The 16,936-nt window shown below is 41.5% G+C and overlaps 2 protein-coding genes across 4 annotated transcripts; one reads left to right on the forward strand and one right to left on the reverse strand.

The window, feature by feature from the left end:
- Positions 1–604: 604 nt before the first annotated feature.
- Positions 605–8,022, forward strand: LARP6 (La ribonucleoprotein 6, translational regulator). Its single transcript, XM_086849039.1, has 3 exons — positions 605–839; positions 4,761–4,953; positions 6,043–8,022. The coding sequence occupies exons 1-3, from the start codon at positions 637–639 to the stop codon at positions 7,111–7,113; spliced, it is 1,467 nt and encodes a 488-aa protein (XP_086705165.1). The 5' UTR covers positions 605–636; the 3' UTR covers positions 7,114–8,022.
- Positions 8,023–8,851: 829 nt separating this feature from the next.
- MAPDA (N6-Methyl-AMP deaminase) lies at positions 8,852–16,610 on the reverse strand. Of its 3 annotated transcripts, XM_086849059.1 has the most exons (11): positions 16,478–16,549; positions 15,736–15,910; positions 15,190–15,320; positions 14,602–14,662; positions 14,193–14,280; positions 13,524–13,605; positions 12,681–12,807; positions 11,935–12,015; positions 11,210–11,348; positions 10,648–10,748; positions 8,852–9,769 (listed from the first exon to the last, which is right to left on the reverse strand). In XM_086849059.1, the coding sequence occupies exons 3-11, from the start codon at positions 15,276–15,278 to the stop codon at positions 9,578–9,580; spliced, it is 960 nt and encodes a 319-aa protein (XP_086705185.1). In that variant the 5' UTR covers positions 15,279–15,320; positions 15,736–15,910; positions 16,478–16,549; the 3' UTR covers positions 8,852–9,577. The 3 variants fall into 3 exon arrangements, with proteins under 3 accessions (XP_086705185.1, XP_086705184.1, XP_086705186.1); XM_086849058.1 differs by lacking the exon at positions 15,736–15,910 and having other exon boundaries at positions 16,478–16,610; XM_086849060.1 differs by lacking the exons at positions 15,736–15,910; positions 16,478–16,549 and adding an exon at positions 16,046–16,425.
- Between the last annotated feature and the right edge of the window lie 326 nt (positions 16,611–16,936).

Raw genomic sequence — 16,936 nt, forward strand, 5'->3', positions numbered from 1 at the left:
TCTAATACTTAGCCCATAAGTGTTAATTTCACTTTAGTAGCTGAAACAGTCCACTGAAATATAGTGCAATAATCTTAAATAATCACTGCCTAAGTGTTTCAGAAAAAGGGCCTCCAATTTAATTAGTTCTTAAGGGGGAATGTGTAAGTGTCATGCAGAACTACAGAGGAGTCTTCTCCGCAAAACCAACACGTCCTTTTCAGTCATGTATCTTATTTCCAAATCTCACCTTCGGCGTTTAAGCCACACTTACCGCAGCGAAACCTTTCTGACTTTCATAAAACGCAACGCCCTGGTCAGGGAGCAGTGGCGTAGCCGCAAGGCTGTACCAGGAGAAGAGAAGCTGAGACGCTGCTTTCCGGAGAGAGGCCCGTTGTTTTCCAGTGAAACAAAAGCAGTCCCTGTTCAGCCGTCAAGGAGAAGGGGCTCTTCAGCTGCCCGGCGGGCCCGGGGGCGGCACGGCCGGAGGAGGGTCGGACCGTGCCGCTGCCGTGCGGGCGCGCCGGGGGAGTGGAGCTGGGAGCGCCGCCCCAGCGGGAGGGGACAGGGGGCGACAGGAGGGGAGGCGGCCGGGCGGCTGTCGCAACCCCGAGCATCGCTGGTGTGGCGGCGGGCTGAGCCCGGCCGGGGAGCGCCATGGCCCAGCCGCAGCCGGCCGAGCCCGGGGCCGCGCCCGCCGGGCCGGAGCTGCCCGCGGGGAGCGGCCCCGTGCAGATCCGAGTGGCCGTCCAGGCGGCCGCCGAGGAGGACGAGGAGGACGAGGAGGAGGAGGAGGGGGGCGGCGGAGCGCCGTGCCCCAGCTGCAGCGAGGAGGACTCGGGGCGGTGCGAGCGCTCCAGGTGAGCCCCCGGGCAGGGGCTCCGCTCCGGCGGGGGCGCGGTGCGGGCGCGGCTGTGCGGGGCGAACAGCGGGGCCGCCGCGGACACCCCCGGAACGGAGCGGGCCTGGCTGATGCAACGCCGAGGAACGGGTGGGAGACGCTGGAAAGCCTCCAGCAGGGACGGCCGGCGGCCGGGAGGGAGCTGCCCGCCGCACCGATGGCTCCGCCCGGGCTGTGTCCCACCCGGCCCCCGCGGGACTGCCGGGCCCGGGACCGCGGCTCCCCCACAGCGAGAAGCGCCGGGCTGTGATGCCCCCCACATTTCCAATTCACTGCGTTTTACAGAAAGATTTTGGGGGTTAGTTGTAGCTGCGTCTTGGAGTTTTGTTTTGGATTTCATGTTTTGGTTGTTTTCCTCTTTTGCCCGTTTTGGCTTGCTGACCTGAAATAGTTTTGATGCTTACTAGAATCTCTTACTTGTGAGACGAACATGCAGGATTTTTGTGCCAGCAAGCTGCAAAGAGACAAAGCTCTACTAGTTGTAGTTCATCTTGTGGTTTGTACTAAAGCTGCAGATGGCGTCATAAATTGTCACATAAAGATTTAGGTACAGTAGCAAGAAATCCAGTGTTCTGTTTGAACATTTATTGTTTCTAGCAATAACATGTTATTGTTTCTAACAATTCTATTGATTTTCTAACTTCATACCTAGCATTGACTCAGAATGAACTGAAATGTAGTATTATAAATTACAGAGGGGTAGAAGGGGAGTAAGAAATTTTCTGCAGCTGGCAAAATTGTCTACTGTGGACTACAGAAAGAGGAGTTGAACATAACTAGGCACAGTTAAGGTTTTTAAACTGAGACAGCTTAACTATTCCACAATTATATGTGACTGTTGTCATTTTATGTTTATACATATATTATATGTACAGCAGCCTACAATATTGTATTTCAATTACTGATTTCTTAAAATTGGGATATTATTTGCATTTGTTACCTATGATAGTATTACTTGTGAAGAGCTCCTAACCCTGGCCTAGACTAGAAAAAAAAAATAGTTGTTTTTTCAAGCTTTGAAAGACAATAGCTATTCTTAAATATGTTGATGTATATTCAGTTCTTGTGGAAGTTGCCTTTTTGTAAATGGCAAGAGGTATTGTATATTTTGTAAATGGCAGGGGTATTGCAATGGAGAGAGCTCTCAAGTTTCAACTCTCCCCACCAAAAGCAGATGAATGGAGTTTACACATGTTTCTGCCATTTACATATAACCTTACCCAAGGATCTCCTTTTTGGGAATGCAGCACCTGATAGGAAATTATTTGCAAACATTTTGAAAATTATTAGGGATGATTTAAAACTGCTGGGAATGAGCCATCACACTTCCCAGCTGAAGCTTGCAGACAACTTGCCATCAGTAGGCACCCAGTACTGTATTAATGTTTTTGTTGACAAACGTGGACTGTCCTTGAGTGATTGTACTCTTGGAACTTATAAATTAGATTGCCACACAGTGCTTATTAATACAATTAATACAATACTTTATTCATTTGGAGACTCAGCTAAAATAATACATATTATTCTAAAATATAATTTCAGAATAGAAATGATTATATTAAAAAATAGAATTTTTAGATGCTATCCAAACAATTTATTATTTGTGAGTCTTGATATTTAAAATTCCAAATCTGCTTTCTCCGTAGATATGTTTAGTTTCTTGTGTGACTAATGGCTAGATGAGTCACCATGTTAAAAGATTGTTTTTCATTCTGTTTTACAAGCGTATCATCACAAAGCTCTGAATAAAAAAATAAGTTGTGAATGGCTACTAGGGTTTGCTTCTTTGTCAGTGTTGACTGAAATTATTTATCAACTACTTTTGTAATACAGTTGATACTCTAGAGGTGCTACTAGTTGATCATTATCACAAAGTCATATGGAGCTACTTTAAAATTTCTGCATTTATTGTAGGTGTTATTTCCATACATCATTTAGTGAAGGCTGTTGTAAGAGCCCGTAAGATTTTGTAAAAGCTGACCTGTCTGCCAAACATACAAATAGTGTATAGATCAAACTGTGACCAATATTTGAGAGGTGAAATGAGACCTGTTTGACCCTGATTCATTGTGTTCAGCTGTAGATAGGGATGGTGCTGTTCTCTGCAAACATGCAATTCATTTTTGTTGTTTTCCAAAGCACAACATTCCTTTTTTGTCTCCAAACAAACACCTGCAAATATCTGTGCTAATAAATCCCTGAAATAAATGTAAGCCAAATCCTGAACTAAAGGCAAGCTTTTCCCAGCAGAGTGTGGGTTTGTAAAAAAGGCTGAAATGTTCCAAGCTTCTTGTACCCAGAGTAATTCTGAATCAGTAGTAAATGAAATAGTGGAAAGAGATTACCATGAATGAAAAATAAACACCATTATTTTTTGCTTCATTCTGAAACCACAGCTGGGCATTAGGTATTTTTTACCATCCTAATCATAACTTCATCTATTATCCTCTACTTCTGGCTTTGCCAAGTAACATAAATTCTTTGTCTTGCTCTCTCATTCTTGTCATTCCTTTGAACCATACCCTATTAAAGGCTAGGGAGGTTTTTAACAGGGAGACTTCTAGGATTGTGCAAGTATCCACAAATATCTGATGTGTTCCCCTAAGTGTACCGTAAGCTTCAAAAAGCCAGGTCCCAGAGAACTGCTGCAACTTGTCCCAGCAGCAGGCACAGTTCCTGTGCAGAGCACACTGACCTATCACTCTCTCCAGACAGCAGCACAGCTGCAGCACTGCGGTCACTGCCTCCATCACCCCTGCACAGAACTGTCCGGGGCAGGGATCCAGCTGCCTGCATCCTCCCTGCCAGAACGGCCTCACAGACCTCCAGTGTGATGCCTGCTCCTTTTCCTAAGGATTTCAAAGCCTGCAAAAGCCACTTCAGATCATTCTGGGGAAATGCATGGCTCCTTTTCATTGTTAACTTACCTGGGAGACCAAACTAACACATGATTTATGGGGTATTTAGTAGACGATTGTCTTTTTTTAACAGAAACTTTCATGATGATCCCACAACAAAACTAGACCACTAAAGCTGGAAAAGATGATTCCAACTTAAGATAGACTTGTCCATTTTAGTCACCTGTAAATTTCTATTTCAGCAACAATCATGTTGCTGTAACTGCACGTGGCAAGACATTAACCTTGAATCCATGGCTACAGTATTTTTTTAAGAACAGGATGCTCAACAGTGCTCCATTTTACCCAGGTACTGAGACAATACGATGGGAGGTAAAGAGAAGAAATGAGAATGACTTCTTAGGAATGTGCATATGTGCCTATAAACCTGTTCCTGAGGTACATGATCTGGCAGGTTTGGCCCCTTTGGTAAACTGCTGGTTATGTTACTCTGTCATTCTGGAAGTGACCTGTAAAATGTGCAGCAGTCCTTGTCAGTCCTTCTTACTCCCTGGATATCAGCTCCTGCACTCATGCAGTGAGGAGGCTTAAGAAATCACAACTGCATCATGTTGGAATATTCATTCTCTGGTATGTGACACTACTCACGAAGCACATAAAGGCCAGGCCTAGGTTTAACAGCTTCATATTGAAAAATGTAACACTGTCAGTGGAGGAGCTTATATAGTACCGAGTGCCAGTGCACCTTCGTTTCATATTTTGGTGAATGAGTTGGCTGTGCTTTCTGCACTGAGATCAGCTTTTGGAATGAACTCAGGAACTTGACTCCTTATGCTGACTGGAAATCTTCATCCTCTGAGCTAGCCTGCTGGCTCAGCTGGGTGGGGATACCTGTCCAGTGCCCACATTTAAAGTCAGTTGGAACCAGCATAATGGTTATAGCCCTTTCATTTTGAAAAGCTATTTAAATCCACTAATAGAAGATGAAAATCTGCTGATAAAATGATTTAACTGTTTTCCAGTGGTGGAGAAAATGATGATGACTCTAACCAGAACTGGAAACCACCAGAAAATGACCTGATCCAGAAGTTAATAGCACAGATTGAATATTACTTCTCTGATGAGAACCTTGAGAAAGATGCCTTCCTTCTGAAGCACATAAGAAGAAATAAGTTGGGCTATGTCAGTGTTAAACTCCTCACTTCATTTAAGAAGGTAAGGTAACTTTTTAAGACTTGAAGGGTCTCATGCAAGTCTGATGACTCTAAAAACAGTAGAAGAGATTAAAGTAACATCTTCTACAGGCACCTTTATAGTCTTTATCTGCCCGGTTTTGCTATGATTTGCTACTCATCCAAAACTTTAACTGCTGAACTCACTGATGACTGGCTAAGGAAATCATTGGCTTAAAAGCCTGTATGCTTTTAAATTATCATCCTTGGACACAGGAGGACATTAGATAAAATTAATATCCATGGCAACTACTTGTGAACAGCTGGGTAGTCCTGGTAAAGTTACATTCCTGTCTCTGAGAAGGAACAGTGAATCTGACTTTTGGATGGAGAACCAAAAATTAAACATAGTATAAAGCATCTGGTAACCAAAGTCCCCTAAACATGAAGAGAGTTTTATTATTTTTTCTTTTTTTTTTCTCCTTACTTTAGAAAGACCTATGTAAATCTGTATGTAACTGATTTCTAGAATTACACAAGAAGCACTTTGTCAAGATTCTAAATCTCACTGTTCTACAGAGTTATTCTGTCTAGAAGTTAAGGCAGTCTCAATTTCTTCAGATCACTTTAAACAGATTATATTGGTGACAGATAAACTCTATAAACATTTAATGAAAATGGGAAAGTTTGGGGTGTTTTTTAGACTGAGATTTTTGAGGGAGGAAAAATCAGTTCAATACAATGAAGACCTAAACTTAACAAAACTTTTTTTTGGCAAATGTAACCTCCCTAGAACATGCATTTTGATCATGGTTCAGGCCAAGATGACAAGATGATGTGGAATGACCAAGCACTACTTGAGCAGGCTTTCAGATGTAGTAATGATTTCCAGTTTGAGCTTTAGTGCCAGTTCCTTTAGATGTTTTCATTAGATTCAACAGGAAATGAGCTTTAGAGGAGCTCACTGATGCCTGTCATAGCATGAAAACTTTATTTTCTCACTAAGTCTGCTACATGAAACTTAAATCCAGGGTTCTGTTTGTAGACTGAAGCCTGCATCTGCTTTAAAATTCAGTGCTTAGTTTGACTGGGTTTGCTCAGTTGTGGTGCTTAACCTGTGTCTGTCCCAAAGGTGAAACACCTTACCCGTGACTGGAGGACCACAGCCTATGCACTGAAGTACTCAAACACTCTGGAGCTCAATGATGATAACAAAAAGGTTCGAAGAAATACTCCAGTTCCAGTGTTTCCAAGTGAAAATGTCCCTACCAGGATGCTACTGGTGTATGATATCCACATGATTTCTCAGCTGCAGGTCCTTAACAAAGAAGAAAACGGATGCATGCAAGAAAGGATAATGGAGCATCTCCTCAAAGCCTTTGTAACTTTTGGTGTAATTTCATCAGTTCGCATTCTCAAGCCTGGCAGGGATCTCCCACCTGATATCAGGAGGGTCAGCAATCGGTACACCCAGCTGGGAACCCAGGAATGTGCAATTATAGAATTTGAAGAAGTAGAAGCTGCCGTACGTGCTCATGATTTCATGTGTGCTGGAAACAAAGAGACCGGCATGAAAGTTGTCCTAATAGGCATGAAACCACCAAAGAAAAAAGTTCCCAAAGACAAGAACCGTGATGAAGATACCAGCAAGAGCCTTAAGAAGACTCGATCCCTTAACAAGAGAGTTGAGGAACTTCAGTTTGCTGGTGATGAATCTTCAGCAAACAGCTCTTCTGACCCAGAGAGCAATCCTACGTCGCCGCTGTCAGGACGCAAACGTACCACGTCAAATACGACGAGTAATTTGAGCCCTGTCATCCACCCAAACAACCATTTGAGCCCTAATATGTCACCCAGATCAAGTCCTTGGAACAGTCCATCTTCACTAAGAAAAGTAGCCAAAAAATCTCCACTGGCTGAAGACAGCAAGCTCAACCCAAGCACTAGCCCTGAAATTCCAAGGAAATACACTGATTATTCCTCAGATAGCAGCATCACTCCTTCTGGGAGCCCCTGGGTGCAGAGAAGAAAAGCCCAAACTCTGACACAAGAGAAGAGTCCTGTCAACAGTCCCATGTTGGTTCGGAAAATACAAAATGCAGATGGTCTCCCTGTAAGGGTGCTGCGGCTGCCTAAAGGTCCTGATGGCACCAAAGGATTCCACAATGGCTGTGAAAGAAGGAAGGCTATGAAGGGTGAATAGACTGTTCTTTATAAACAGTTTCACAAAACAGCCAACTGCTGGTGACCAAGCCTGGTGAAAAATTGTCACTTGAGTGACTCAGTTAAGTCAGTATTTAATTTTAAAAGCTTTTGTATTTATACAGACTTTATCATTTGTATATTTGTATTATTTCCTTCACAGAACAGATGAGGTTGGAAGGCATCTCTGGAGATTGCCCAGTCCACCTCCTTTGCTGAAGATACAAGTCACTGATAGGTTTGAGTATCTACAAGGACAGACTCCCCAGACTGTCTGGGTGAGGTGCTCCCATATTCAACCACCCACACAGAACCAGTCTGTGCCCCTTTCCTGTTACTGGGTATCGCTGAGAAGTGCCTGGCTTCATCTTCTTCACTTCTTCTCATCAGATATTAAAAACCTTGATTAGATCCTCCCCCAGAGCCCTCTCCATTCCAATCTAGCCAGCGCCTGCTCTCTAGGCCTGACAGGAGGGACATGCCAGCCTTTTAATCAGCTGAATTGCTTAGCTAATGCAGGGCCCTTACCTGCATCCATTCTTTTTAATGGATTATTTTAAAACACCTAAATATTCAAGCAGGCATATAAATCATTGATGTAAGTACATTATTTGCCAAGCTAGGATCCTGAGGAGCAGTATGTACTTATGTATGGTTTAGTGGTTGTATTATGAAAAGCTATGGAATGTTAGTCTCATCATAAGGAGCTGAGGTTTTGAAGACTTCCTGTGTTTGCCTCAGAAGGAACTGAGAAACCAATGCCACAGTGAGCAGTTGTTCTCACATACATCACCAAAGCAGTATTCAATAGTACCAGTGTGCATTTCCATGAGTAAAGACTCTGAGTACTGGAGACTGCTCTGTAAGTGTTCTCTTGTATAATCAGATGGAAATAAAAATATTAACTCTAGATCTATTTTGTTTACTTTAAAAACAAGTTGAGCTGCACATGAATAGATAACTTAAATCTCATCTTATACCACATGAATTCTAGTAGCAGTTACTCAAAATTTCCATTGCATTCAGGAAAAAAGTCTTCTCTGCCCCATTTCTTATGATTAATTCTGTGGTGATGCTTCACTCGGTGTCACAATCACTTTTATACAATATTATAAACTAAACAGTGATTATGTCACCGCTAACTCAGAATTTGACAAGCAGGCTCAGGAAGAAGTGCTTAAATGAAAACTAGCTATAATGCTACATGCAGTCAAAGAAGGAAACAGCAGTTTTACTTAGAAAAGTTAAACTAGCTCAGGGACAGTAAGAGTGTTTCAAGTTGCAACGGTCAGCTTGGGAACTGTGCATGACAAAGGTCTCATCAGATGGTGATTCTTCTTCATTCCAAAAGTCCACATCCCGTCTAATTTCCTAAGTGTAACATTTCTGCTGTGTAAATAACAGCAGTAACTCAGACTCCTATACAGAGAAATCCCAGTTGCGTGCGTTGCTCCTCAGCCATCCACGTACATTCCTGGTTCTTTTACTGCATCCAAATGGAATCCTCCAGGTGACCTCCCAACTCCTGTTATACAAACTGCAGCATGTGCACATTCACACTTTGTGAGCTCTCAGCACCAGAACTCACAGGCAGGTGCTTGGAGCGGGCACAGAGAACCCTGTGGCTGCCGGAGCAGCAGGGGAGAGGCTGGCAGACAGCACGATTGCTCCAGGGACTTGCCCCACAGAATCCCGCTTCTCTTCTGCAGAGCTCAAACACGCACATGTACACCTTGAAGTGGTGGTTTCAAAAACACGGAGATTTTTATTCTTTTTTTACACAACAAACAGCAATTCTAAAAAGCATTTTAAGAATGAGACCACTTTGCCAAGTAGCTCACTTACTGAAGGCATTCAAGATTCTTAAGTGCCTACACACCACCACTGCCCAGGGCACCAATAGACCCCCACATGCTACTCCATCACAGCAGCTTCAGTCATACATGTACAGCAATAAAAACAGATACAATATTAATTCCTTGGGATAAATATTTTGTTCTCCCTGAGTTTGTCTCTGTTTTCACATCCAATCAACAGCTCAAAACCTGAAAACAATACAAACCCCAAAAATACACACCACACATTCAAACAGCTTGGCGGAATGCTGCCAACAGAGATGTTTTAAACATCAATAGCTCTGCCTTCATTTTGTTGCAGCTCTCAAATGTTCATATTATGATGACATATTTCAACTAAGTGTTGTTTAAAATGTCATATCAGCTCAAAAGAAACAAGGTGACAACACATTTGGCATTTTAGTCACTGGCTGAAAGCCCTTCCCAACTACCAAAAGCATATTTACTTCTGTCCCCAGTAACAAGGGACGCATTCCAGTTGCCTTCATTGTGCACAGGCAGTTTACGGCTGGGTTTAAAACCCTGAGGTCTGAAAAAGGCTGGGGACTTCAATATAAAAAGCTTATTAAGTCAGCTAATACACCTAAGCTATTTAGGACAACAGTGTGATTAATCAAACAGAGCTGGCTTCAGCTTACACCATTGTTCCCTTAACTTGGATTTTACTGCATTTGAAGCAAAAATATAGTTGATTGAGTCATAGGAAAGATCCCACATCTGTGATCGAGTCAGATTAAATGTTTTTGCAACCAGCTCATATTCTTGCGATAGATCAGTTGCAAAGACGCCTTTATCATCAGTCTGGAGTTAAATTGAAAGGGAAGAAAAAAGTTTAAATTAGTTCCTCTATATCAAAAAGATTTTTTCCTATATGTACAAACCAGGTTTATCTTGGTGTTTCCCATTTTATTCCACTGTTCTTTCATCTGTGCGTGGTTATTTCATTCTCTATTTGCCCTATTTTCACTAAAAATTAGTAAATTATTCAAACATATAAGAAAACTTCTTAAAATGATGGCATGATTTATCAAGAAAACAGGATTTCCTACTAAAATTTCTAGAAAGATGGCTATCAAATGCTGCATATATTCAAGGTATGTCAGTACGTGCAGGTCTCCTTATTCCTCTTTTCCCTTTTCCCAGGCAAACACAGTGCTATTAAATATATGTTTATATACACACACACACCAGGACAATGCTATGGATTATGGGGGTTAAACTAACAGGATAATAGTGAAACCTTGTCAGTGGCACCACAAGTACTCAGCACCTTGAATGCTTAAAGACCTCAATGAGCTATCAAGAGAAGGCAGGAGCTCTCACCCAACACAATGAACACCCAGGAAAGCACAGGTGCACATGCAAGCACCGGAGCCATGGGTTTTAAGAGAAATCTGTCATTGTGCAAAGAGTTATAAAATTCACTGCTTGTATAGCTGATCATCTTATCCCACAGAAAAAAGGCCTGGCTTTACAATAGAACCAAGATAAATACTAGCAATTCCCACTTGAATTAAAAGCATTTCTCAAACAGAACATCATGATTTCCTAAAAGCAAATTATTTGCTACAAGGTCAAAAATTTTAAATCAGTTCTGATCCATAAACAGAGAAAGACTTCTCTAACTTCACAATTTTAGCCCTTTTCCTTAATACATGCTTAAAAATCAAAAAACTTACACAAAGCACTGCAGGATGGCCCATGCTGTACCAGTATCCAAAATGGTGTTTGTCACAGGAAGGCACTGTCTGAGATTTTATGTTTGATGTCATGCAAAATTCTAAAGGGAAAAACAGAAAAAGAAATGGGGACATATATCAAAACAAGAGACATGCTAATTGACTTAGAAAGGTCCTGAATAAAAATTAAAATCAGCTACTGTTGTTTCCTTAATTTTCCATGCTTCTTTGGTAATTTCTTTTGAGAAAAGTTTCCTAATCAATTTCTTTGGGGTATAAAAATTTAGGGAGCTTGCAAAGCAGGTACAGAACCACCACACAGTCTTGTACAGTAATGAAAAATTATGATTTGGTTTTGCTTCTATCTGAGACATCAAGTGTTGTCTGCTTCCACAGAGGAGCCAAAAAAACCCGCAAGTGTCATGAGTCTAGCTTTATGGGCAAGACTCATTGCCACGTCTGTCCAAGTCACCTCTGGTCAGAGGTGGTGCCACTAGATCAGCAGTACATATCCTGTTCTGATATCCAAAGTTCAAGCCATGGTAAGTATTTTTTTCCTTACCAATAGGTATATGATTCTGGTGAACCAGTGACACTATCTCTTCAGAACCTGCTGCTGTGGAGTTGAGAAATGTTCCATGTCCAATTCTGTCAGGAGGCAGGCCCAGGAGAATCTTGGTCTCCTCCTCTTGATTTTGAATCTAGAGAGGATATATTTCACATTCTGTCAAGGCAGCATAAAACAGCACATTATATAATTACAATGGACTTTCAGTTCCACTTTCACAGCATCTCTTATCTGAAAGAAAGTGTTAGCGAAATAGGAACAAATATAAACATGTTGATGACATCACATGTCCTGCTTAATTTACTGAAAAATAACTATCTTCAGTATTTATTGGACTTCTCAGAGCCATCATTTGAGCAGAAGCCAAATTCTTTGTACTGATACCAGTGGAACTAATAGAGCTCACTGCTCCTGAAACTGTAGATTTCACTACTATGATAATACCAGGAAGAAAGAAGTGGATCTCTTAGAAAGCTCCTAATTTCAATTTCACACCTAAACCCACAATAGATATAGTACAGGAAGCAATAATCTGGCTGTTCAGACTTAGAACAAAAGGTTGAAGATTTCTCCTTGTTTTCCTGTCTGTTGTCAAATGCCCCAAACCATTAATACTTTGGCCTGAGAAGATCAAAATGCACGGAAGATAATCTTAGTTTTGTCAAGATTTTCACACAATGACAATTGCAGAGAAGCACCAAAACAGAGAATTCTTTTACCTCAGAAAGATGGAGTGCCAGCTTGAGACCTGCTTTTTTTGCTTCTGAGAGAGGTTCCAAAAAATCTTGACCATGTCCTGCCTGGAAAACAGGGACACATCACTATTCTACAGCTTATTTGACAAAATCCCTGTCATTACCATAATTAAGAAGTCTAGCAATAGCCAAACACTACATTCAAATACAGTTACATTTAATTATTCCACTTTTCCCATTACTTCAGTTTGGAATGCAGTGAATCAAACCCTCTGCCATATGGTTTAGAGGAATGGATCAAACACCAGTAGCTCATATGATACCTAAGACTTACAAGCCAATTTTCTTGGTTTTTATACCTTTTACACAGCTACCACCTAGAGATATTTCACTTCAGCTTGACAGCTGCCTTTGAATATTTTTGTTTTATTTATGCAAAATAGAATTTGGTGCAGCCAAACAAAATTTAAACTATTGACAACTTGCCTTCACACACTTAATCTGACTGGGACAACTCAGGTATAGACACTTCCCAGATAAACACTGCTTTTCAATGGTTCTTTTCCCAGTCACATACTAATCAAAGGATTCTTTGTTAGAGTATCTGCCTCTTATAGCAGCAATAAAATTAACCCAATATCAATCCATTCCAGCTAGGCACAAAAATTGGACAAAAACTTGTGAGTAAAAGCTATGATTAGAAGCACCTGCTGTTGCACAACATTATACATTTATCTTCAAGACCAGAATAAAATAAACCAAAAACTTACAGTGGGATCACCACTGAGGTCAAGTCCTACTACAACCCCATCACTGGAAAGCAGGAACTCTTCAGCAAGTTTAACAGTCTGTTTAGCAACTGCTGGGCCATGTCTTCTGTTTATTGCTATTAACAGCCTGGGACAGAAATATATTAAATTATTAAATTAAATTATTATTAAATTATATCCAAGCTGTAATATCAGAAGCTCAACAGATCTGATACCAATAAAAAAATGGCACTTCATATCCTTCATGGCTGAGCATAAAGAATATTGTACTTGGAAACTGTTCTAGGGATGAAGGTACCAAAGTGCAGAGGGACACAAACAGATAAATAAGTTGGCTCATGACAAGCAATACTACACATGAAGGTTGAAAATTCTTCAGCTTTCACCAATAAATCTAGTAAGGCTTGCTACTGGGGCTATAAAAGACAGGAGAGCAAACTCTCCAAACAACCACTGACACCTTCTGAAACTTTTCTGCTGGTCAGGACCAGCTCTTCTTTACAGCAGGCTGCTTGTACAGTTAACTAACAAAATCTTTGCAACTAAGCTAAGCTGTGAAAAATGAGCCAATTCCGTGAAAAACACCTCTTTTCCTGAAAATGTTGCAAAGAATGGACAGTCTTAGAGATGAGAGGCTTTACCCACTTTTCTTTAGCAGTAAAAAAGATAAAAAGTCAAGTTTCTATATGAATTACCTGTTTCCACTCCATGTAATCTAGTTTAAAAACAATTTTCATTCCTACACTGATGGCTTGTAAACCTGTCTGCAAACATGAAGCAGACTACAAAGTCATCAGACTACACAAAACCTTGAAACAGATATATTCCATATGCTTTATTTACCTTACATCTATATCCAAGCCTTCTTCTTGACACTGCTTTATCCCCTCAAGTACGGTTTCAACATACATCCTTTTGGTCATACCTGCAAACACATGCACACATTTGGAACAAACATATTTTAAATTATTTTTATTATATTGCAGACCCAGCTCTCTAGTCTCCTAGGTTTCGTGTTGCACCTTTGATTTTAGACCATATAGTCTTCTAACCCATGTAATTCTAATTCTATCTGTAAATATAGCTTTACTGTGAACCACACATTTGAACTAAACCTCATCCTAAGGATGTGGAAAAATTAAATGACTTTGTGCGAATGAGAGAATCGGAATAGGACTTCCATTATGTGTTTCTACTAAATCACACCTAGAAGAAAAAAACCAAAATAACAAAAGTAAAATATATTAGCTAGCTACTAAAAATATTAGCAGACTCAGATGCCATACTCAAGTGAATAACCCAATTGTATCATAAATTTATGACCAACACATTTTTGTCCTCAAAAATCTAATAGCAAAATGACATGCTTTTACATGGTTAAATCTAGCTTTGATATTTAAAGAATATTTTTACTGAGCCAACTAAATTTGACTTTTCTTGTTATTAACATAGTGTTTAACTAAGTTTTATAGTGCAAGAAGATCACAAATTAAAAACCAGAAAAGACTGTACCTGTGGAATTTTCTTCTCTTGGAGTGCTTCTCAGTTCCAGATACTTGACACCATCATCAGCAAATTCTTTAATGACATCTTTAGTTATCTGATTAAGTAAAAGGGTATTCAACATCATAAAAGTGATACTTACATTTTCCTTCACAACTAAAACACTTGGTTATTTTTTGTTGTGAAAAACTTGCAATGTCTTCAGGCCCAGTATGTTTTTAGTGAAATACTGCCACACAGAAGGAGCCTTTGATTCCTTCAGGGATAGTGAAGAGAGTCCAGGTCTTTTACAATAATTATTCTGACCTTCAATTGAAAGGGACCATTGTTGATATTGTTACTTGGAACCCAAGGCTCTTAATCCAACTGACTGTGACTGTGTGTACTGCTTGCTTAAGTGAACTTTTAATTAATTTACCAGCAAAATATCTTCAGTCCTCGTGGTAACCTGATAGATGATCTGAAACATCTGAAAACATCTGAAATAAAATTTTAAAAAATTAATTGGAAAGACAATGAATGAGTATTTAGGAAAAAAAATAAATCTACATTTTAAAAACACCTACCCACTGGAGTCAACTCACCAGACTGTAGCTTGAAATACAAAGAACCATCTGAACAGCAATATTTGATTTTAGATACTAACAAAGCATTTGCAACAGAAATTGTTACTATCACAAAGCCTTTTGAAGGAAAAGGAAAACATGAAGTTTCCAAAGAAACTATTCAATTTTCAATTTCAACAAGTCAATTTTCTCTGAAAAGCATATGATCCTAGTGAAAAAATTCAATCCTTTAAAAAGGGAACTAATCAACAAGTTTTCCTTCTAGCTTGCAAGCACCTAAGAAATCACTCTATAGATACAAATAACAAAAAAATCTGAGATTATGCTGTAAAACTTAAAAACATATTTTCTGCTTTTATTGTGTAAGGGCACATATTTCTGGTTTTAACTTAATTAAAAAACCTTTGGTACATGTTCATCACACACATGCACATACTCACTCATCTAAGGTTCTTTTCTTTCCTTTGTCAATTACAGTCATTCCATTCTGGATCTGAAGGTTTGGCTTCTGAGCCATGAGTTTCTTCATAGTAGCAGAACTGATACTGCCATTCAAATGAGCATGAAGTTCCTACAGAAATAAAAATCCTATGGTGTCGCTAAAGGACACAAAATGATTCACACAAACACTCTCAGAACAGAAAAGCCCCCTTTATTCTCTGACTCCAGTATTTATATTCTCAACAATGACCAGAGATTGGATAATTAAGTTACCACCTTCCCAAGCACACTGGTCATGAGAAATGCCCATCAAAAGACATTTCTTAGAAGGAATGTGATAAACGACTTATGTTTATGGAACTTTAATTGGGAAAGTAACTAAAACTATGAAAACATTATCAGAAGGCTTAATTTTCATGGTGACACTATGGACTTATGAAAAGGATGGTTTCTGCACCTTGTTTGTACTACTGTTCTCATATCCTACATCAGTGTTTCACTCAGAGTTTGAAAAAAACAGTGATGTGCATTTTGGCTAATAGTACCTTCCATAGGTTTTTAAAGGCACTGGTTCAACTGAGAACAGCCCTATTTCTTTCCTCTCACTTGGTGGCTGCTGTTGGCACTGGTCTCAGTGGGAGCACAGCTGGCTCAGCAAAGAGCTCTCCACACAGTTCTTGGGGTGGTGTCATCCAAGGTGAGGAGGAAGCCAGCAGCCACCTCAGTATTACAAAAAGTACAGTAAGGATTCAAGAACTCTCCCCATCCATTGCAAGTTAAATGTACATATCCATCATTCAAAAATAGCAACCCACTACCCACTCCCCTTCCTTTTGGTTCATATTCTGAACTCACACCAGAAATGCAGCAAGACTCTGCTACACGTCAGAGTGCGGCACACGAACCCCGATAAATCCGCACGCACCCCTACGGAAGGCTTGCACTGATATGCCACAAGTAAGGCACACCCTCGGCACAGAGAAAAAGACTTATCTGAGCCAGACTTCTCGGCTAAACCGAGGGGAAATAGGACAAAAAGAGAAAATTGAGATCGCGCTCAGTTGATTTAATTGCAATTAGATTACTTAGATCACTAAGGTCTGTAAAGAAACCGGACAGGCAAACACCCGAGTGCATTTTGCGGGGGGGTAAGGCCCTCAGAAAACGCGCGTTTGGGGAGAACTCCGGGACAGCAGCAGCGTGTGTCGCTCTGTCTGTCTCTCCGTCCGCAGCCCGAGCGCGGTGCCGCCGGAGGAGGCTCCGTGCCCGCCGCCCCCCGCCGCTCACCGCTTTGGGCAGCCGTCGGTAGAAGCGCAGCTCCCGCTCGCGGTCCCGCTCCTCCGCCATGGCGGCTGCTGTACCGGCGGGGCGGGACGAGCCGGGCTCAGCGGCGGCACCGCCCCGGCCCGGCCCCGGGCCCGCCCCCGGCACCTGCAGAGCGCGGGGCCGCGCCCGCCGCTCCGGCCCGCTCCCTCCCTCCGGCCGCGTCGCTGCGGCGGGACCGAGCCGAGGCCACGACAAACACGGTCAGAATTCAGGCCAGCAAAGCTTCGAGGCGCAGTTTATTCAAGCGATAGCGCTTCCAGCCCGACGGCACCGCAGTGCTACAGCAGCGGCCGCCCCAGCCCCGGGCGAGGGGCGCGCACGCACGGCCGCGCGTTTTTACCGCGGCTACACAAAGCTGCTGGCCCGTCATGGCACTGGCCCGCTCCATTACCGCGTCACAGAGGCCGAAGTGGATAAACT

This window comes from Cyanistes caeruleus, chromosome 13 (assembly GCF_971803275.1).
Source record: "Cyanistes caeruleus chromosome 13, bCyaCae1.hap1.1, whole genome shotgun sequence".
In the NCBI taxonomy this organism is placed as follows: Eukaryota; Metazoa; Chordata; class Aves; order Passeriformes; family Paridae; genus Cyanistes; species Cyanistes caeruleus.

Bases quoted from the DNA above. Each gene is read 5' to 3' on its own strand.
- MAPDA (XM_086849058.1), bottom strand. From the start codon at position 16,537: ATGGCGGAGGAGCGGGACCGCGAGCGGGAGCTGCGCTTCTACCGACGG. The intron at 14,663-15,189 runs GTGAGTATGTGC...ATTTTATTTCAG, and splicing joins AAGAAAAGAACCTTAGATGA to ATGTTTTCAGATGTTTCAGA. The intron at 13,606-14,192 runs GTACAGTCTTTT...ATGTGTTTGCAG, and splicing joins AAGAGAAGAAAATTCCACAG to GTATGACCAAAAGGATGTAT.
- LARP6 (XM_086849039.1), top strand. From the start codon at position 637: ATGGCCCAGCCGCAGCCGGCCGAGCCCGGGGCCGCGCCCGCCGGGCCG. The intron at 840-4,760 runs GTGAGCCCCCGG...ACTGTTTTCCAG, and splicing joins GGGCGGTGCGAGCGCTCCAG to TGGTGGAGAAAATGATGATG. The intron at 4,954-6,042 runs GTAAGGTAACTT...TCTGTCCCAAAG, and splicing joins TCCTCACTTCATTTAAGAAG to GTGAAACACCTTACCCGTGA.